This window comes from Coregonus clupeaformis, chromosome 18 (assembly GCF_020615455.1).
Source record: "Coregonus clupeaformis isolate EN_2021a chromosome 18, ASM2061545v1, whole genome shotgun sequence".
Lineage (NCBI taxonomy): Eukaryota > Metazoa > Chordata > Actinopteri > Salmoniformes > Salmonidae > Coregonus > Coregonus clupeaformis.
In genome coordinates, this window is record NC_059209.1 from 32,715,929 (window position 1) to 32,738,349 (window position 22,421).

General features: G+C 42.4%; 1 protein-coding gene and 8 non-coding genes across 9 annotated transcripts; 8 read left to right on the top strand and 1 right to left on the bottom strand.

Annotated features, from left to right (window-relative positions):
* Nucleotides 1-6,885: 6,885 nt before the first annotated feature.
* LOC121581877 (prostaglandin E2 receptor EP4 subtype) lies at nt 6,886-11,217 on the bottom strand. The gene is made up of 2 exons (XM_041897263.1): nt 10,131-11,217; nt 6,886-8,717 (listed from the first exon to the last, which is right to left on the bottom strand). Exons 1-2 carry the CDS (start codon nt 10,908-10,910, stop codon nt 8,142-8,144), a joined length of 1,356 nt encoding a protein of 451 aa, XP_041753197.1. The 5' UTR covers nt 10,911-11,217; the 3' UTR covers nt 6,886-8,141.
* A 7,601-nt stretch (nt 11,218-18,818) lies between these two features.
* trnal-caa lies at nt 18,819-18,930 on the top strand. Its single transcript has 2 exons — nt 18,819-18,856; nt 18,885-18,930. It is a non-coding gene; the product is annotated as a tRNA-Leu (tRNA).
* Nucleotides 18,931-19,136: 206 nt separating this feature from the next.
* On the top strand, nt 19,137-19,248 carry trnal-caa. Its single transcript has 2 exons — nt 19,137-19,174; nt 19,203-19,248. It is a non-coding gene; the product is annotated as a tRNA-Leu (tRNA).
* Nucleotides 19,249-19,595: 347 nt separating this feature from the next.
* Nucleotides 19,596-19,707, top strand: trnal-caa. The gene is made up of 2 exons: nt 19,596-19,633; nt 19,662-19,707. It is a non-coding gene; the product is annotated as a tRNA-Leu (tRNA).
* Nucleotides 19,708-20,052: 345 nt separating this feature from the next.
* On the top strand, nt 20,053-20,164 carry trnal-caa. The gene is made up of 2 exons: nt 20,053-20,090; nt 20,119-20,164. It is a non-coding gene; the product is annotated as a tRNA-Leu (tRNA).
* A 347-nt stretch (nt 20,165-20,511) lies between these two features.
* trnal-caa lies at nt 20,512-20,623 on the top strand. Its single transcript has 2 exons — nt 20,512-20,549; nt 20,578-20,623. It is a non-coding gene; the product is annotated as a tRNA-Leu (tRNA).
* Nucleotides 20,624-20,970: 347 nt separating this feature from the next.
* trnal-caa lies at nt 20,971-21,082 on the top strand. Its single transcript has 2 exons — nt 20,971-21,008; nt 21,037-21,082. It is a non-coding gene; the product is annotated as a tRNA-Leu (tRNA).
* Nucleotides 21,083-21,430: 348 nt separating this feature from the next.
* On the top strand, nt 21,431-21,542 carry trnal-caa. The gene is made up of 2 exons: nt 21,431-21,468; nt 21,496-21,542. It is a non-coding gene; the product is annotated as a tRNA-Leu (tRNA).
* A 176-nt stretch (nt 21,543-21,718) lies between these two features.
* On the top strand, nt 21,719-21,830 carry trnal-caa. The gene is made up of 2 exons: nt 21,719-21,756; nt 21,785-21,830. It is a non-coding gene; the product is annotated as a tRNA-Leu (tRNA).
* The last annotated feature ends 591 nt before the right edge of the window (nt 21,831-22,421 follow it).

Below are 22,421 nucleotides of genomic sequence, written 5' to 3' on the forward strand. Positions count from 1 at the left end.
ATCATTCAACTCCTCACCAACCTGACCCCAGCCAGTCTGCCCACCAGCCCTGCCCCCGAGTTACCTGCCCCGGTCATTGCAGCCGCTGCTCGGAACCCAAGATTGGAAACCCCGAGCGGTTCAACGGCGATTCTACCCAGGTCCGGCCATTCCTGACTAGCTGCCGACTTCAGTTCTCCTTGCAGCCAAGGACCTTCGCCACGGAGGGGGCTAAGGTTGGGTATGCCATCACTCACCTGACGGGCCGAGCTCGACTCTGGGGAACAGCAGAGTTCGAACGTCAAACCCCCGCATGTGCAACCTTCGACCGGTTTGCCGAGGAGATGCTGAAGGTGTTTGACCTGGATTCACCAACCGCAGAGGCGTCTCGTGAACTGTTCAGTATTCGACAAGGCAGACGTACAGTCGCAGACCATTCCATCGACTTCCGAACCCTGGCTAGACGAAGTTCTTGGAACACACCATCGTTGGTGGACGCGTTCTTCCATAGTTTGGCTGACTATATCAAGGACGAGTTGGTCTCCCATGAACTGCCTTCCACTCTTGATGAAGCCATCGCACTGACTGTCAGGATCGACAGAGGGATACAGACCCGTCGTCGTGAGAGGGGGCGCCAAGGTCCACCTACTACCGGCATTCGGAGAGATCCGACTGGGCTCCTGTCATCTACTGCCACTCACCCAGTTCAGCTTGATCAGTCTGAGCCTATGGAGATTGGGCGAGCCTCTCTCACTCCTGCAGAGCGCCAGCGACGCTTCACCTCAAACCTCTGCCTCTATTGTGGAGGTGATGGACATCGTGTGGTAACCTGCCCTTTAAAGGGCCGAAGCTCACCGGGCATAGGGGAGTCCGGTTGAGTTCAATGACCATCCAGTCCTCCGACCGCAAACCCCTGCTGCAAGTTCACCTCCGCCTCCCTGACTCAACTCACACCCTGGCTGCTCTGGTGGATTCTGGCGCCGAAGCCAACATAATGGACATCAAGCTGGCACGCCAACTGGGACTGGAGAACCTCCGGTTGACACCTCCTATTCCTGCCCGGGCACTGGACGGACACTTACTCGGATCGGTCACTCATGTCACGGCCCCGGTCTCGATGGGTCTGTCCGGAAACCATCAAGAAACTATCCAGTTTCACCTGCTCCCCCTCTCCAGGCCAACCCTCATCCTGGGTTACCCATGGCTCCGCCTGGCACAACCCTCAGCTCGACTGGGTGACCGGGGTGATCAGGGAGTGGGGAGAGGACTGCCACCGAACCTGCCTGCTTGCCGCCGCACTACCCCCTCGGCCAGTACCTACTAACTCCGCTCCTGACCCTCCAAGGACCCTGTGTCGATTCTGCCAAGTCCCTGCATCGTTGCAGCTCTGACCTGGGCTGTTGAGGAACAGGTGCTGGAGGCTCTCCGTAACCAGCCAGGTCCCAGCACTTGCCCAGCTGACCGCCTTTTTGTCCCCGAAGACCTGAGGTCCCAGGTCGTTCAGTGGGGACATGACTCCCGCCTAGCTTGTCACCCTGGCTCCACCCGCACTTACAACCTGCTCGCCCAGAGGTTCTGGTGGCCCTCTCTGAGGAAGGATGTACGGGAATTCGTCCAAGCCTGCCCCATCTGCAACCAACACAAGTCGTCCTGCCAGCCCCCCAGCCGGATTGCTGCAGCCCTGCCTGTGCCCAGGAGTCCGCTGGTCCCTGCTGCGCCTTGTCCTCCTCCTCCACGGCTCGTCGATGGTGGTCTGGTTTACACCGTCCGCCGCCTGCTTCGGTCCAGATGGAGGGGTAGGGGTCTCCAGTACCTCATTGACTGGGAGGGCTATGGACCTGAGGAAAGGACCTGGGTGCCAGCTAGTCGGATTGTGGATAGGACTCTCATCACCGCTTTCCACCAACGGCATCCTGATCAACCTGCAATCCGTAGGGGCCGCCCCAGAGGGGTCTCTAACCGTCCTGCCCGCTCGGCTTCCTGTCCTGTGCCTGATCCTGTCTCGGGACCTGTCCCATCTCCCGACCACGGCCCTCCGGCTTCCTCCGAGGATGAGGACGTTCGCTCGGACCGTTCGGAGGAGTTCTAGCCCTCCTCCGGCTCCCCTCCTCCCGCCCGGCGTGGTGTTGCTCTTGGGACTTCTGGGGCCGTCCCTTGGGGGGTTCTGTCATGAGCCCTCTCACTCCACTGGGTTACCACCTTAAGTTGTTTCCACTCTGCTCACCACTCTCTCTCTACTCAGCCTAACTAGCTCCACCTGTCCCTGCTCTGCTCGGCTCTAATTACTCTGCCAGCTGCGCTGCATTACCCACTAACCTCTCCCAGTATTTATAGCCCTGTCTTTCAGCTCTCCTGTGTCAGATCGTCTGCAAAGCTCACACCCGGAACCTGTTTGCTCGCGCTTCTGGCTCACCCTGGTTTTGTGACCCCGGACCTGCCTGGTTTTTGGATACTCTTCTGCCTCTGGAGATCCAGACCTGCTTCTGCCATTACGACTCCTGACTACTCTTCTATCCCGGTAACTCTGACCAGCCTTCTGCCTTGCTACTACGTATTTTGGATTTCCCTTGAACTGTACTGCTGCCTGGTTTCATTCCGCCCCGTTGTGTCTGTGTTTCCTCCCCCAGGACTTCTGGACCACCAACCACCGGCGTCATCGGACGCATCGCTGCCACTGGGGGAGGCACAGACCCAGCACATCGGACGGGATAACCCCTGGAGCCTTCACTCACTCCCTACATCCCTTTCCCCTTAAGTTTAAATAAACTTTCTGGTGTGACGCAATTGTGGTCCTCTTGTCGTCTGTCTGAACCGTGACACTGAGACCCCGCAATTAAAACACACAGTTGGGAACCAGACTGCAGTCAGTGCTTGCTGACCCTGGGCATGGCCAGAGTTTGGTATTATGGGATACTGGGCACTCCCATATAGAGAGCAAGGACACTGCTGTACATGCTACGATATAACATGGGCACCATATAAACATAAAATATGGCAGCATCCCAGAGTGTCTGGAGAGGCTCAGTGGTCAAATGAGTTGATTTATTTTGTAATGGGTGATTAATCATGTGGGGGGAAATGGGGGAATTATGCACTCTGGTTACTAGGTAATGTCTGTGAATAATCATGATGAAAAATGAATGAAAACATACTTATATTGGGCTCTTGTAAAAGTCTGAGATCGTCTCCAAAAATCACTTGAGTGGAGACTGGAGTTGGCCGGTACACTAGCTTTTAGCTGGGAAATGCTTGTGTGTTTCCAGTATGTTAGTCACATGACTGTATTGCTGTACTTTTCTAGAGGTCTAATATAGCCTTACTTACTCCTCTTCGCTCGCTGTGGTGCATAAGTATGTATACAATATATTTTCTTTGACATTTTATCTTGAACTACAGGCAAACCAACAAAGAATGTATACTCTGTAATTATGACCACTGACGGTACTTCCCTAATTTTGGGATGGGGAGGTGGATGTCAGTAATAATAAATAATAAGTGCATATCCATCTATTAACTGTAATATAATATTATTAATTGCTTTATTATGTGTCCGCTGAAGAGGTCTGAGTCCTAAGCAGTTAAAGTGTCCGTTATCATGGATTTATATGAACTGAACCTGTTCCTCCTTTCAACTCTGTTGACCTAGATAACAAGAATGACATGGATATCATTTGGAGGCACACATACACACACGCACACACACCAAATAATCAGCAGGTTTTTACCCTGTCCGTTTTATTGGAACCTCAACATCAGATGATGTCCATTTTTGGCCTCTTGGTTTCTTGGGTTAACAATGACGCAAGTGAAGGTGTTTAATGACACTTAATCTTCTCACAATAATGTAAGACGATTCCAAAACAAATGATATTGAAGAGTAAGTGCCAAGTCAAATGTGTTTATTCGACTCGATGGGCACTACTGTACGTTCCCTCTCGTCCCTGTTCTATTGCTGAATATGTTTCTCTTGTATGGAGGTAAGTGCATTCACATCTTGCTGAAGCGAAATCTTTATCACATTGTTTTGTTTGACTCATATCTGATCTGCTTTATTTTCTGATTCTATGCAGGTCATCTTGAGCGGCTAAGACTTTCCTATTTGCTTTGGTTGATGTTACACAACAATAAGGATCAAAGTGTAATTAATAACTGGTTTCATGGGAACGGGCTGCGTTTAATACTGTTCTGAACCCCATGAATCAAGCCTGTATTCTGAGTCCTAACTATGTTTGTGTGAGGCTTAACAAGAGTCAGAAGGTTGACTAATTCCTAGCCTGAAGCTGCTCAGATCATCTTCTCCCTCCCTGGTCTGCTAACACTGTATGGCTTCGGCTACAGCACTCAATTAGTGAAATACTCATTATTTACAGATTTCACGTGCCTAAAATGAATGACACCGTTATACACCATTACCACCTATACCCTCAGAAAAAAGTGTATTACTGACAAGGTTTCGACCATTGCCTGGTCTTAATCTCTCTACATTAGATTTGTCTTATAGTCTTTTCTCCTCACCACCTGAGAAAGACGGCTTATGCACGTCACTGAGGGTTTATCATCTCTACCATCCCATAGCTTCTGGTCTCTGTCACGTAGAATGCTATAATAATCATGACATAGAGGTCTAGTGTCCTGTAGCTGACAGCAGATGTGCCCTGATGCTGAGCAGTCATTGTCATAGCCCCCAGGAGACACAGGACAGAGAATTCATGTTGGCGTACGTCCTGTTGACTTAAAGCAGCTTTACGTTTCCTTGTGTTACTGTAATGTGATGCACAGAACGGCAACGTATGTGTAGTTACTGACATTATATGGCCATGATACAGGAGAATGGACAGAAGAGTAGCACTTTAAGGGACGTCAATGACACTAGATGGCAATGGTACAGTAGAATGGACGGAAATGTAGACTGGACGGAAGTGTGGCCACTAGCTCAAACCTGACCCTGAAACGTAATAGCTTATGGACTTGCTCGCCAACTCTATGCCCATTTTTGTCCATTAAGAGTGTCCATGAGCATCTAGTGGCTCTATCTTATGAAAGTGTACTTTGAGGAAGAGGCATAAACACAAGGCATAAATTGCAGCATTTCACAGTTTATCTGCTCTCTCCACAACCCATCACGTGGCTGTTGTGGTTACATGTTGAGGTTGGTTGCTCTCACACTCTCTGTGTTGATATCCCATTCTCTGCATATTTGCCAAAGCATGGCTAGTTCAAGCTTAAAGGCCCAATGCAGTCGTTTTTATATCAATATCAAATCATTCCTAGGTAGCAATTATGTACCTTACTGTAATAGATTTCCATTAAGGGCAAAAATAGCTTTTCAGCAAAAAACGATTTCTCAAGCAAGAATTTTGCTAGGACTGTCTGGGAATGGTCTGAGTCAAATCAAATTTTATTTGTCACATGCGCTGAATACAACAGGTAAACAGGTATTGCATTTTACCTTACCGTAAAATGCAATACTTACAAGCCCTTAACCAACAATGCAGAGTAGGGAGAGGAAAACTGAAAACTAGCTATTATTGGCAGAGAGGTTTGGAACTCTCTTTGTTATTGGTCAATTAACCAATTTATTGCATGGGAATGTCACCATGGAAAGCCAAAACTCCAGCCCATGCAAACCTGCTGATTAGAAGGTCCTGTGTAGATTGTATTTTCAACCAGCAACTATCAGTACATAACACTAATAAACAAATCACACCTTTACAGTGTTCATTTCATCAGCTGTTGTACAATATTATATAAGGAAAAACTGAATTTTGACTGCATTGGGCCTTGAATCACGTTGAATAGGAGCCATAGACGTTTGTTGTTTTATGAAAGATGCTGCCTCAGTCAAGTTATGGGAAGGCTGCCTTCTGCTAATCACAATATTGTGTGTGCGTGTGTGTGTGCGTGCAGTTACTAACTAGAAGATCTGGGATTATTTGCGTGTTTGAACCTGAACTCATCGTTAACAGCCTTGGACCCAAGTTCAGTAGTGTTTGTTTAGCCAATTATACTTGTGTAAACTTGGAAAGCAGTAGCCTGTACCTTTCAGTAACATCTGTGTGCTAACAGGGTCATAATATGACCTCTGAACTCTGTCAGGAATCTGAGTCTGAGAACCTTCCTGCTTACATAAATGATTTCCGCTTGTTCTTAGATTACATGTAGTTTAATGACACGTACACACACACACACACACACACACACACACTGTCTGACACTGACTCATGTGCGTGATGTTTTCCACATACAGATGTTCACAGTCTCATAGGTGGTCCTAAGGAAATGGAGTCATGCACAAATCCTTGATGCCAAAAGGTGGGTCTCACTTACTGTTAATCAATTTAATTCATTTTCAGAATGTATTGCTAACATTAATATTCTATAGGGTGGATACAACACAAGCACATTGAATTTATTATGAAAAACATCTGTAATTTTAAGGGGTTTAAAGATATGGCAGAACATAATATTTCAGAACTGATATGCCACTTTCATATTATGACATTTAATGGCAGGACTGAATAACTTGAACCTTCTCACAGAGAAGAAATTGCATCAACCTGGTCTCAGAGCATTTTGTATTATTCTGTATGTAAATCTGGGACACCTTATTTAGTATGATATGTTACGAATTATAATTTGTATGATATGTTACAAATTAGCAGACGCTCTTATCCAGAGCAATTAGCGTTAAGTGCCTTGCTTAAGGGCAAATCGACAGATTTTTCATCTAGTCAGCTCTGTGATTAGAACCAGCAACCTTTCGGTTACTGGCACAACGCTCTTACCCACTAAGCTACCTGCCGCCAATATGTTATGAATTTGCAAAACGTATGATATGTTACATATTCCAATGTGTTGTGGCTAACGTTAGCTAGCTGGCTAACGCTAACGTTAGCTAGGCTAGGGGTTAGGGTTAGGAGTTAGGTTAAAGTTAGGGTTAGGGGAAAGGTTAGCTAACATACTAAGTAGTTGCAAAGTCGCTAATTAACTAAAATACAAAAGTTGGCCGTGATGAGATTCGAACGCGTAACCTTTGGGTTGCTAGACTTTCGCATTATACGCCGACCCAACTGCCCTCCTTTCGTTTTTGCCTTAAGTAACCTTCTGTCTTATGTAATCATACCAAATGTAACATAGTATACTAATATGGTGTCACTGATTGACGTATACTATGTTACGTCTAGTCTATGAGACCAGGCTGATTGCATAGGTCACTAAATAATGACAATGACAATACTGCTGTGATAAACGTTCAAAAACTGGCACCAAAGTTATAGAAATACATATACAGAGTTTGGCAAACTATCTTTCATGTTGGCAAAACTCATTCCATGACTAAGGCATTCTAAAGAGCATTCTAATTTGCAATTTGACATACTCCTCACCTGAAGAACAACACATGGGTAATGTTATTACACACATAATACTGCACTACACATTAACTCTAAAGCTATTCTGTGATGCAAAACAGTCAAGTGAAGTGTATCTCTGAACAGCAAACCTTCTACAGACAAATAGTTTTGTGAGAACAGATTTTTCCTTGGTGTTGTCATGGCAGTTTGGCACATAATGACAGGCGCTATGCTACATTCCTTTCAATGAATCATAATAACTCTTCTGTACATCTCAATAATTTTAGCTTAAATACTCTAAATACTAACTCACAGTTTGCACAATGATTGAAAGAAGCTAGTGTTTAAACTGTTTAGCTACAGTGTACAGCCTTGGCCCCTTTAGGCCATGGAGAAGCTGCTCTGCTCTTACAGCCTTGCTCCCTGACCTGTGCGAGAAGACAGGGAAAACAAACATTGATGTTTCTGGTCGAGGTAGCTTGACATCCAAGCGGAGCAGACATCCTCTCTTTCTCTCTCCCAGTTGTGTCTCTCTTGTTTGTCCTTCCTCCTTCTGTCTGACTTCCCAAGAGCTTTTCAATATTGTTTAAATGTGTGTCAAATGAGTCATCCTGGGTGCCAATCTATTTCTGCTGGCACGAACACTTCCACTAACCGGATAAGTCTCTTAGGAGAGCGGAAGCTGTCTGACAAGGCATCTTGGGCAGTCTGAAAGCAGTCCCTTCAATGTATGTGTGGACAGCCCTCTGACTCACAGAAACCTCACAATAATATGAGGAGTCCTAGAGAAGCTGTTAAAATAAACAAGATTTATATGCATTTCTCCTGTACCGTCTCATTGCTTAGCAACACATGAAGAGCCTGGTCTTTCACACATGACTGAGTGGTCTTTCCTCCCATACCAGAGTGGTCCCTGGTTAGGTTTGTCACCTCTCTCCTCCCATCCTCTGTACGGCTCTGTTCTGACGAATAAGAACTTTGGGGGTCTTGGACTAAGGAAGTGCGGAACCCAACCTGCTCTCCTGTGTGATGACAGCTTCCATCAGGCAGGTAGAGGACGGCCTGAGAGGTGCTGGACACCTCCTTCAGCTCGCGGGACACCATTGAGGGTGACTCTTGTGAAGAGATGATTGAGTGGAGCTGGTGTTCATCCATGTAGTGGCAATTGTGTGCTCCCTGTCTCTGCTGCCTCCGTGCTCCTATCTTACAGAACAGACACTTGATCTGCTCAATGAGCTTGAGGAGCACGGCCTTGCGGAGGAGGATGTAGATCCAGGGGTCCAGGATGGGGTTGAAGGAGGCGAAGCGGATCGCCCGTAGATCTGGGTTCTTCTCCAGTCTCAGCTCCACCGGAGTCTTATAAATCTGGTTCAGAAACACCTGCACCTGCAAGAGAGAGGGAATTAATGGAATTGAATAACTTTGTTTTGCCTTGCTGAATTGAATTGACATTGATGCTTATGTTTTATACAGCTTTTGGACACCTACACCTGCAAGAGAAATTGAATTTAATCTGATTAAATTTTGCCAAAGGGGAATGTCAGGTGTGGCACTCAGTATAAACATACACAACTAACACACACACCACACACAACTAATTATGCTTATTTGTGTGTGTGTGTGTGTGTGTGTGTGTGTGCATGTGTGTGTGCGCACGTGTGTGATATTTAAAAAATGAGTCATTTAGCAGACACTCTTATCCAGAGCGACTTACAATTAGTGCATTCATCTTAAGATAGCTAGGTGAGACAACAACACATCACAATCGTATCAAGTACATTTTCCCTCAAAAAAGTATTTATCAGCAAAGTCAGTGATAGTACACAAAGCAGAATAAGCAATATACACTGAGTGACATAGACTGACCAGGTGAATCCAGGTGAAAGCTATGATCCCTTATTGATGTCACTTGTTCAATCCACTTCATTCAGTGTAGATTTGTATTTGTATTTATTATGGATCCCCATGAGCTACTGCCTAGGCAGCAGCTACTCTTCCTGGGGTTCAGCTAAAATAAGGCAGTTATACAATTTGTAGATGAAGGGGAGGAGACAGGCTAAATAAGGATTTTTATGCCTTGAGACAATTCAGACATGGATTGTGTATATGTGTCATTCAGTGGGTGAATGGGCAAGACAAACTATTGAAGTGCCTTTGAATGGGGTTTGGTAGTAGGTGCCAGGTGACCGGTTTGTGTAAAGAACTGCAACACTGCTGGGTTTTTCACACTCAACAGTTTCCCGTGTGTATCAAGAATGGTCCACCACCCAAAGGACATCCAGCTTTCGACACCTTGTAGAGTCCATACCTCGACAAATTGAGGCTGTTCTGAGGACAAACGGGGCAGGTGCAATTCAATATTAGGAAGGTGACCTTAATGTTTTGTACACTCAGTGTACACAGAGTGTACGAACATTAGGAACACCTTCCTAATATTGAGTTGCACCCCCTTTTGTCATCAGAAAAGCCTCAATCCGTCGGGGCATGGACTACAACGTGTCGAAAGCTTTCCACAGGGATGCTTGCCCAGTCTATGTCATGGAAAGAGCAGTTGTTCCTAATGTTTTGTACACTTATTACACGACTATGTACATAAGCTATGAGAAAACCATTCTAATGGCATGTTGGGACTAACAACAATTCACGGAGGAAACAACTGACTCTTACATACATTCACAATGTGCATAAAATATAAACTCGTGCGTACATTTAAATCGTGTGCATAAAGATTTTAAAATTGTCTTTCTGTGAATAGGAACAATTTATAAAATGGTTCACAAAGTGAGAAGAGAAACTTACAACAAGTGGAATGGAGCATATAAGCACCACCGCTGAGGTGCAGATGAGTACAATCACCATCTGGATCTCTGCGCCGGCCAGATGCCCGAAGCTGCGTCTCCTTCTCGGGTCTGTGTTTCGTCCCGGGTCTATCCACAACGACATCTTCCGAACAAACCGCTGGTGCATCCGGATCAGAGCACCGCATACCAGAACGTTACAGATCACCGTGGCTAGAATTAGAATCGAACTGAATCCCGCGTACATATATGAAAAGGCGGCATCCGTACTGACGTTGCTCCGCCACTCTATGAAGCACCAGGTTTGTGGGTACTGCTTTTTGACTTGTCCCAGACCCACGCTAGGCAGAGAGCAGAAAAGCACGTTGGAGATGTAGATAGCCAGAAGCGTCAAGCCCGCCAGTCTCTGATCCACATAGTCGTTGTAGAAATACGCGTGGTTTATCGCCAAGTATCTCTCCACCGACATGGCGCATATAATGCTGAGCCCCGCTAGAGAGAAGAAAAGCATGATGAATCCAAAATACTGGCACAGTGGTTCCCCGCCTGGCCACGAGCCTTTCACATAGGTCGCGATGGTGACAGGACTGGCCAGGAGTGTCCCCAAAAGGTCTGTAACCGCCAGACCGCATACCAGCGTGTAGAACGTGGTCTCCTTCTGTTCTTTCCTGGACTTGCAGAGCACCACGATGGCAATGAGATTTCCCACCACACCGAAAATAAACATGATGGACGGTATAGTGGGGATCATGGTCCTCCCAGTCACAGTGTTGTTACTCATTTTGAAAAATAATACAAATTCATTAGTCACATGATAGGCTATCTATCGTTCATATTTCCCAATAAAGAATACCGTAGATGCATTAGGCATGGTATCTACAAAAATGAAGCGTATCAAACATGGTTGAAATCTTCATACTGAATGTGAGCTGAACCAATATATTCACAACAGAAGTTAGAACGCCTTTAAAACAGTTGTTTCGGAGTTCAGTTGATTTTGTCCAAGTATCTGTAACCCGCCAACGTCATTGTCATATCCCCTGTCCATTGACGTTTACAAATGACTGATCCATGTTTAGGATTCATGCTCACTCGTCTACCTGTATAATCTACAGTTCACTGATAAGACTGAGTGTGTGCTTTTTAAGTTCCTCTCTGCGTGAGCATTGCCCGCCCCCTGCTCCAGGCTTCCAGCAGCTGTCAATATATCTTAGAAGTAGTTTGCTGCTTAAACGCACAAAGGTTTAGATTTACTCACTTTCCATTATTAAGCTATGCCCACATAACTTCCTGAATGTTCTCTGTATATATATCGGAGCTTGCAAGTATGTATTTCATTGGACGGTGTATACCATGTGTATCCTTTACATATGACTAATAAACTTAAAAGTAATCGTTTTTTAAATCTTTCTTTAAAAACATTTTTTTATATACATATATATATACACTTCTGGTCAAAAGTTTTACAATTCCTACTCTTTCAAGGGTTTTTCTTTATTTTTACAATTTTCTACATTGTAGAATAATAGTGAAGACATCAAAACTATGAAATAACACATATGGAATCATGTAGTAACCAAAAAAGTGTTAAACAAATCAAAATATATTTTAGATTTTAGATTCTTCAAACAGCCACCCTTTTCCTTGATGACAGCTTTGCACACTCTTGGCATTCTCTCAACCAGCTTTACCTGGAATGCTTTTCCAACAGTCTTCAAATCAAATCACAATTTGTTGGCCACATGTGCCGAATACAACAGGTGCAGACATTACATTGAAATGCTTACTTACAGCCCTTAACCAACAGTGCATTTATTTTTAACAAAAAAGTAAAAATAAAACAACAACAAAAAAAGTGTTGAGAAAAAAAGAGCAGAAGTAAAATAAAATAACAGTAGGGGAGGCTATATATACAGCGGGTACCGGTGCAGAGTCAATGTACGGGGGGCACCGGCTAGTTGAGGTAGTTGAAGTAATATGTACATGTGGGTAGAGTTAAAGTGACTATGCATAAATAATTAACAGAGTAGCAGCAGCGTAAAAGGATGGGGGGGGGGCAGTGCAAATAGTCCGGGTAGCCATGATTAGCTGTTCAGGAGTCTTATGGCTTGGGGGTAGAAGCTGTTGAGAAGTCTTTTGGACCTAGACTTGGCACTCCGGTACCGCTTGCCGTGCGGTAGCAGAGAGAACAGTCTATGACTAGGGTGGCTGGAGTCTTTGACAATTTTGAGGGCCTTCCTCTGACACCGCCTGGTATAGAGGTCCTGGATGGCAGGAAGCTTGGTCCCAGTGATGTACTGGGCCGTACACACTACCCTCTGTAGTGCCTGTCAGGATGCTCTCGATGGTGCAGCTGTAGAATTTTTTGAGGATCTGAGGACCCATGCCAAATCTTTTCAGTCTCCTGAGGGGGAATAGGCTTTGTCGTGCCCTCTTCACGACTGTCATGGTGTGTTTGGTCTTGAAGAAGTTGCCACATACAGTTGAAGTCAGAGGTTTACATACAGTCGTGGTGAAAAGTTTTGAGAATGACACAAGTATTGGTCTTCACAAAGTTTGCTGCTTCAGTGTTTTTAGATATTTTTGTCAGATGTTACTATGGTATACTGAAGTATAATTACAAGCATTCCATAAGTGTCAAAGGCTTTTATTGACAATTACATTAAGTTTATGCAAAGAGTCAATATTTGCAGTGTTGACCCTTCTTTTTCAAGACCTCTGCAATCCGCCCTGGCATGCTGACAATTAACTTCTGGGCCACATCCTGACTGATGGCAGCCCATTCTTGCATAATCAATGCTTGGAGTTTGTCAGAATTTGTGGGTTTTTGTTTGTCCACCCGCCTCTTGAGGATTGACCACAAGTTCTCAATGGGATTAAGGTCTGGGGAGTTTCCTGGCCATGGACCCAATATTTCGATGTTTTGTTCCCAGAGCCACTTAGTTATCGCTTTTGCCTTATGGCAAGGTGCTCCATCATGCTGGAAAAGTTATTGTTCGTCACCAAACTGTTCTTGGATGGCTGGGAGAAGTTGCTCTCGTAGGATGTGTTGGTACCATTCTTTATTCATGGCTGTGTTCTTAGGCAAAATTGTGAGTGAGCCCACTCCCTTGGCTGAGAAGCAACCCCACACATGAATGGTCTCAGGATGCTTTACTGTTGGCATGACACAGGACTGATGGTAGCGCTCACGTTGTCTTCTCCGGACAAGGTTTTTTCCAGATGCCCCAAACAATCGGATAGGGGATTCATCAGAGAAAATGACTTTACCCCAGTCCTCAGCAGTCCAATCCCTGTACCTTTTGCAGAATATCAGTCTGTCCCTGATGTTTTTCCCGGAGAGAAGTGGCTTCCTCGCTACCCTTCTTGACACCAGGCCGTCCTCCAAAAGTCTTTGCCTCACTGTGCCTGCAGATGCACTCACACCTGCCTGCTGCCATTCCTGAGCAAGCTCTGCACTGGTGGTGCCCCGATCCCGCAGCTGAATCAACTTTAGGAGACGGTCCTGGCACTTGCTGGACTTTCTTGGGCGCCCAGAAGCCTTCTTCACAACAATTGAACCTCTCTCCTTGAAGCTCTTGATGATCTGATAAATGGTTGATTTAGGTGCAATCTTACTAGCAGTAATATCCTTGCCTGTGAAGCCCTTTTTGTGCAAAGTAATGATGACGGCACGTGTTTCCTTGCAGGTAACCATGGTTAACAGAGGAAGAACAATGATTTCAAGCACCACCCTCCTTTTAAAGCTTCCAGTCTGTTATTCTAACTCAACCAGCATGACAGAGTGATCTCCAGCCTTGTCCTCGTCAACACTCTCACCTGTGTTAACGAGAGAATCACTGACATGATGTCAGCTGGTCCTTTTGTGGCAGGGCTGAAATGCAGTGGAGGGACTTTGCAATTAATTGCAATTAATCTGATCACTCTTCATAACATTCTGGAGTATATGCAAATTGCCATCATAAAAACTGAGGCAGCAGACTTTGTGAAAACTAATATTTGTGTCATTCTCAAAACTTTTGACCACGACTGTGGTCAAAACTACACCTTAGCCAAATACATTTAAACTCAGTTTTTCACAATTCCTGACATTTAATCCTAGTAAAAATTCCCTGTTTTAGGTCAGTTACGATCACCACTTTATTTTAAGAATGTGAAATGTCAGAATAATAGTAGAGAGAATGATTTATTTCAGCTTTTATTTCTTTCATCACATTCCCAGTTGGTCAGACGTTTACATACACTCAATTAGTATTTGGTAGCATTGCCTTTAAATTGTTTAACTTGGGTCAAATGTTTCGGGTAGCCTTCCACAAGCGTCCCACAATAAGTTGGGTGAATTTTGGCCCATTCCTCCTGACATAGCTGGTGTAACTGAGTCAGGTTTGTAGGCCTCCTTGCTCGCACACGCTTTTTCAGTTCTGCCCACACATTTTCTATAGGATTGAGGTCAGGGCTTTGTGATGGCCACTCCAATACCTTTACTTTGTTGTCCTTAAGCCATTTTGCCACAACTTTGGAAATATGCTTGGGGTCATTGTCCATTTGGAAGACCCATTTGCGACCAAGCTTTAACTTCCTGACTGATGTCTTGAGATGTTGCTTCAATATATCCACATAATTTTCCTTCCTCATGATGCCATCTATTTTGTGAAGTGCACCAGTCCCTCCTGCAGCAAAGCACCCCCACAGCATGATGCTGCCACCCCCGTGCTTCACGGTTGGGATGGTGTTCTTCGGCTTGCAAGCAACCCTCTTTTTCCTCCAAACATAACGATGGTCATTATGGCCAAACAGTTCTAAAATGTTTTTCATCAGACCAGAGGACATTTCTCCAAAAAGTATGATCTTTGTCCTCATGTGCAGTTGCAAACCGTAGTCTGGCTTTTTTATGGCGGTTTTGGAGCAGTGGCTTCTTCCTTGCTGAGCGGCCTTTCAGGTTATGTCGATATAGGACTCGTTTTACTGTGGATATAGATACTTTGGTACCTGTTTCCTCCAGCATCTTCACAAGGTCCTTTGCTGTTGTTCTGGGATTGATTTGCACTTTTTGCACCAAAGTACGTTCATCTCTAGGAGACAGAACGTGTCTCCTTCCTGCGCGGTATGACGGCTGCGTGTTCCCATGGTGTTTATACTTGCATACTATTGTTTGTACAGATGAACGTGGTACCTTCAGGCATTTGAAAATTGCTCCCAAGGATGAACCAGACTTGTGAAGGTCTACCATTTTTTTTCTGAGGTCTTGGCTGATTTATTTTGATTTTCCCATGATGTCAAGCAAAGAGACACTGAGTTTGAAGGTAGGCCTTGAAATACATCCACAGATACACCTCCAATTGACTCAATTTATGTCAATTAGCCTATCAGAAGCTTCTAAAGCCATGACATCATTTTCTGGAATTTTCCAAGCTGTTTAAAGGCACAGTCAACTTAGTGTATGTAAACTTCTGACCCACTGGAATTGTGATACAGTGAATTATAAGTGAAATAATCTGTCTGTAAACAATTGTTGGAAAAATTACTTGTGTCATGCACAAAGTAGATGTCCTAACCGACTTGCCAAAACTATAGTTTGTTAACAAGAAATTTGTGGAGTGGTTGAAAAACTAGTTTTAATGACTCCAACCTAAGTGTATGTAAACTTCCGACTTCAACTGTATGCTGAGCACTTGTTGGCTGCTTTTCCTTCACTCTGAGGTCCAACTCATCCCAAACCATCTCAAGTTGGTTGAGGTTGGGGGATTGTGGAGGCCAGGTCATCTGATGCAGCACTCCATCACTCAACATATTGGTAAAATAGCCCTTACACAGCCTAGAGGTGTGTTGGGTCATTGTCCTGTTGAAAAACAAATGATAGTCCCACTAAGCCCAAACCAGATGGGATGGCGTATCGCTGCAGAATGCTGTGATAGCCATGCTGGTTAAGTGTGCCTTGAATTCTAAAGAAATCACTGACAGTGTAACCAGCAAAGCACCCCCATACCATGACATCTCCCCCTCCATGCTTTACGGTGGGAAATACACATGCGGAGATCATCCGTTCACCCACACCGCGTCTCACAAAGACACGGCGGTTGGAACCAAAAATCTCAAATTTGGACTCATCAGACCAAAGGACAGATTTCCACCGGTCATTGCTCGTGTTTCTTGGCCCAAGCAAGTCTCTTCTTCTTATTGGTGTCCTTTAGTAGTGGTTTCTTTGCAGCAATTCGACCATGAAGGTCTGATTCATGCAGTCTTCTCTGAACAGTTGATGGTGAGATGTGTCAGTTACTTGAACACTGTGAAGCATTTATTTGGGCTGCAATTTCTGAGGCTGGTAACTCTAACGAACTTATCCTCTGCAGCAGAGGTAACTCCGGATCTTCCTTTCCTGTGGCGGTCCTCAAGAGAGCCAGTTTCATCATAGCGCTTGATGGTTTTTGCGACTGCACTTTCAAATTTCTTGACATTTTCCGTATTGACTGACCTTCATGTCTTAAAGTAATGATGGACTGTTGTTTCTGTTTTCTTATTTGAGCTGTTCTTGCCATAATATGGACTTGGTCTTTTACGAAATAGGGCTTTCTTCGGTATACCACCCGTACTTTGTCACAACACAACTGATTGGCTCAAATGCATTAAGAAGGAAAGTAATTCCACAAATTAACTTTTAACAAGGCACACCTGTTAATTGAAATGCATTCCAGGTGAATACCTCATGAAGCTGGTTGAGAGAATGCCAAGAGTGTGCAAAGCTGTCATCAAGGCAAAGGGTGGCTACTTTGAAGAATCTCAAATATAAAATATATTTTGATTTGTTTAACACTGTTTTGGTTACTACATGATTCCATATTTGTTCTTTCATAGTTCTGATGTCTTCATTATTATTAGAAAAACCCTGGAATGAGTAGGTGTGTCCAAACTTTTGACCGGTAGTGTATATATGAGTAGCTTACCTACATTTCAGACTTTAGGTTACAGAATAGTCTAAAATATATAACAAGATTAGGTAGTTACAGTTGTCGAGTGGTCTAAAGCGCCATACTCAAGGAGTAAATTATTCTTGGAGAAAGGGGTGTTCTGGTCTCTGAATGGAGGCGTGGGTTAAAGTCTCACTTCTGACAGAATTTTTCCCTTATAAAGTAGGAGTTAAACAATCTACACAGAGTATTGCCCAAATGGTGAAAGGAAAACACAAGAACCGGGAATAATAGTTTGATGCATTCTATATGATGTCCACAATAGCAGCTTTGAATTCACTCACTTATGCAATTTCCTTAAAAAAAAAATACTATTTACTCTATGATTTATTAAGTTTCAGCATTTTTTCATATTCAATTCTTTGTTGCTTAAGTCCTGCATGTATCCAACCTACATTTCAGACTTTATGTTACAGAAAAGTGAAGAAATAAAAAGAAGAATTGTAGTTAAGTGTGGTTGTAAGGATGGCTGAGTGGTCTAAGGCGCCAGACTCATGGTGAGAGACATTCGTGGATAAAAGGCTATTCTGGTCTCCGATGGGAGGTGTTGGTTCAAAGCCTACTTCTGTCAGTGCTTTTCCCTAAAAAAGTAGCCGTTAATCTACACAGAGAATTGCTCCAAATGCTGAATGGAAAACAAATGAACAGTGATTAAGAGTTTGATACATGTCATCAATTGCCTTGCTTTGAATACACCGACCTATGCAATTTCTTTTAAAAAAGTTTACTATATGTTTTATTAGGTTTTTAGCGTTTTTCCATTTTCAATTATTTGTTGCTACAGTTCAGACTTTATGTTACAGAAAAGTGAAGAAATAAAAATAATATTTTTAGGTATGTATGGTTGTCAGGATGGCCGAGTGGTTGAAGACACCAGACTCAAGATAAGACATCTTGTGGTCCTCTGTAGCTCAACTGGTAGAGCACAGCGCTTGTAACGCCAAGGTAGTGGGTTCGATCCCCGGGACCACCCATACGCATGACTGTAAGTCGCTTTGGATAAAAGCGTCTGCTAAATGGCATATTATTATTATTATTATCTTCCTTGATGTAGGGGTGTTTGATATTTCATAAATTGCCTTAATTTGAGTTCATTTATGCAATTTCCTTTAAAAAATATTTTTTACTGTATGAGTTATTAGGTTTTTAGCATTTTTTCATATTCAATTCTTTGTTGCTAAAGTGCCGCATGTATCCAACCTACAGTTCAGACATCATGTTACAGAAAAGTGAGGGGAAAAAAAGAATTTGATTCTCATACAGTTGACAGAATGGCGGAGTGGTCTAAGGTGCCAGACGGAAGGTGAGCAGCCTTCCTTTATATAGGGGTATTCTGGTCTCATATAGTAAGTGTGGGTTCAAATCCCACTTCTGATGTTCCTTTTCCCTAAAGAAAGTAGAAGTTAGTCTACAACAGAGAATTGCTTCAAACGGTGAAATAAAAACAAAATAACAGTGATTAAGAGTTTGATACATGTCATCAACTGTGAAAAGAAAACACATGAAACTGGAATAATAGTTTGATATGTCATCAATTGCCTACATTTGAATTCACTTATGCAATTTCCTTTAAAAAAAACGTTTTAATATATGATTTATTAAGTTTTAGCATTTTTTCTTATTCTATTCTTTGTTGCTAAAGTCCCGCTTGTATCCAACCTACAGTTCAGACTTCATGTTACAGAAAAGTAAAAAAATTAAAAATAAATGGATTTCATACAGTTGTCAGGATGGCCGAGTGGTCTAAGGCGCCAGACTCAAGGTGAGCAGCCTTCCTAAATATATGGGCATTCTGGTCTCCGATAGGAGGCGTGGGTTCAAATCCCACTTCTGACATTGCTTTTCCCTAAAAAAAGTAGAAGTTATTCTACACAGAGAATTGCTCCAAATGGTGAAGTGAAAACAAAATAACAGTGATTAAGAGTTTGATACATGTCATCAACTGTGAAAAGAAAACACATGAAACTGGAATAATAGTTTGATATGTCATCAATTGCTTTTTTTTTTTCCTTCATTTCAACTTTTACAAAAATCATACAGTTGTCAGGATGGCCGAGTGGTCTAAGGCGCCAGACTCAAGGTGAGCAGCCTTCCTAAATATAGGGGCATTCTGGTCTCCGACAGGAGGCGTGGGTTCAAATCCCACTTCTGACATTGCTTTTCCCTAAAAAAAGTAGAAGTTATTCTACACAGAGAATTGCTCCAAATGGTGAAGTGAAAACAAAATAACAGTGATTAAGAGTTTAATACATGTCATCAACTGTGAAAAGAAAACACATGAAACTGGAATAATAGTTTGATATGTCATCAATTGCCTACATTTGAATTCACTTATGCAATTTCCTTTAAAAAAATACTTTTTAATATATGATTTATTAAGTTTTAGCATTTTTTCTTATTCTATTCTTTGTTGCTAAAGTCCCGCTTGTATCCAACTTACAGTTCAGACTTCATGTTACAGAAAAGTACAAATATAAAAAATAAATGGATTTCATTCAGTTGTCAGGATGGCCGAGTGGTCTAAGGCGCCAGACTCAAGGTGAGCAGCCTTCCTAAATATAGGGGCATTCTGGTCTCCGATAGGAGGCGTGGGTTCAAATCCCACTTCTGACATTGCTTTTCCCTAAAAAAAGTAGAAGTTATTCTACACAGAGAATTGCTCCAAATGGTGAAGTGAAAACAAAATAACAGTGATTTAGAGTTTAATACATGTCATCAACTGTGAAAAGAAAACACATGAAACTGGAATAATAGTTTGATATGTCATCAATTGCCTACATTTGAATTCACTTATGCAATTTCCTTTAAAAAAATACTTTTTAATATATGATTTATTAAGTTTTAGCATTTTTTCTTATTCTATTCTTTGTTGCTAAAGTCCCGCTTGTATCCAACCTACAGTTCAGACTTCATGTTACAGAAAAGTAAAAAAAAAAAAAAAATGGATTTCATACAGTTGTCAGGATGGCCGAGTGGTCTAAGGCGCCAGACTCAAGGTGAGCAGCCTTCCTAAATATAGGGGCATTCTGGTCTCCGATAGGAGGCGTGGGTTCAAATCCCACTTCTGACATTGCTTTTCCCTAAAAAAAGTAGAAGTTATTCTACACAGAGAATTGCTCCAAATGGTGAAGTGAAAACAATATAACAGTGATTAAGAGTTTGATACATGTCATCAACTGTGAAAAGAAAACACATGAAACTGGAATAATAGTTTGATATGTCATCAATTGCCTACATTTGAATTCACTTATGCAATTTCCTTTAAAAAAATACTTTTTAATATATGATTTATTAAGTTTTAGCATTTTTTCTTATTCTATTCTTTGTTGCTAAAGTCCCGCTTGTATCCAACCTACAGTTCAGACTTCATGTTACAGAAAAGTAAAAAAATTAAAAATAAATGGATTTCATACAGTTGTCAGGATGGCCGAGTGGTCTAAGGCGCCAGACTCAAGGTGAGCAGCCTTCCTAAATATAGGGGCATTCTGGTCTCCGATAGGAGGCGTGGGTTCAAATCCCACTTCTGACATTGCTTTTCCCTAAAAAAAGTAGAAGTTATTCTACACAGAGAATTGCTCCAAATGGTGAAGTGAAAACAATATAACAGTGATTAAGAGTTTGATACATGTCATCAACTGTGAAAAGAAAACACATGAAACTGGAATAATAGTTTGATATGTCATCAATTGCCTACATTTGAATTCACTTATGCAATTTCCTTTAAAAAAATACTTTTTAATATATGATTTATTAAGTTTTAGCATTTTTTCTTATTCTATTCTTTGTTGCTAAAGTCCCGCTTGTATCCAACCTACAGTTCAGACTTCATGTTACAGAAAAGTAAAAAAATTAAAAATAAATTGATTTCATACAGTTGTCAGGATGGCCGAGTGGTCTAAGGCGCCAGACTCAAGGTGAGCAGCCTTCCTAAATATAGGGGCATTCTGGTCTCCGATAGGAGGCGTGGGTTCAAATCCCACTTCTGACATTGCTTTTCCCTAAAAAAAGTAGAAGTTATTCTACACAGAGAATTGCTCCAAATGGTGAAGTGAAAACAATATAACAGTGATTAAGAGTTTGATACATGTCATCAACTGTGAAAAGAAAACACATGAAACTGGAATAATAGTTTGATATGTCATCAATTGCCTACATTTGAATTCACTTATGCAATTTCCTTTAAAAAAATACTTTTTAATATATGATTTATTAAGTTTTAGCATTTTTTCTTATTCTATTCTTTGTTGCTAAAGTCCCGCTTGTATCCAACTTACAGTTCAGACTTCATGTTACAGAAAAGTAAAAAAATAAAAAATAAATTGATGTTCATGCAGTTGTCAGGATGGCCGAGTGGTCTAAGGCGCAGGACTCAAGGTGAACAGCCTTCCTAAATATAGGGGCATTCTGGTCTCCGATAGGAGGTGTGGGTTTAAATCCCACTTCTGACATTGCTTTTCCCTAAAAAAAGTAGAAGTTATTCTACACAGAGAATTGCTCCAAATGGTGAAGTGAAAACAAAATAACAGTGATTTAGAGTTTAATACATGTCATCAACTGTGAAAAGAAAACACATGAAACTGGAAAAATAGTGTGATATGTCATCAATTGCCTTCATCATGCAGTTGTCAGGATTGCCGAGTGGTCTAAGGTGCCAGACTCAAGGTGAGCAGCCTTCCTAAATATAGGGGCATTCTGGTCTCCGATAGGAGGCGTGGGTTCAAATCCCACTTCTGACATTGCTTTTCCCTAAAAAAAGTAGAAGTTATTCTACACAGAGAATTGCTCCAAATGGTGAAGTGAAAACAAAATAACAGTGATTTAGAGTTTAATACATGTCATCAACTGTGAAAAGAAAACACATAAAACTGGAATAATAGTTTGATATGTCATCAATTGCCTACATCATACAGTTGTCAGGATGGCCGAGTGGTCTAAGGCGCCAGAAGCAAGGTGAACAGCCTTCCTAAATATAGGGGAATTCTGATCTCCGATAGGAGGCGTGTGTTCATATCCCTCTTCTGACATTGCTTTTCCCTAAAAAAGTAGAAGTTATTCTACACAGAGAATTGCTCCAAATGGTGAAGTGAGAACAATATAACAGTGATTAAGAGTTTGATACATGTCATCAACTGTGAAAAGAAAACACATGAAACTGGAATAATAGTTTGATATGTCATCAATTGCCTACATTTGAATTCACTCATGCAATTTCCTTTAAAAAAATACTTTTTAATATATGATTTATTAAGTTTTAGCATTTTTTCTTATTCTATTCTTTGTTGCTAAAGTCCCGCTTGTATCCAACCTACAGTTCAGACTTCATGTTA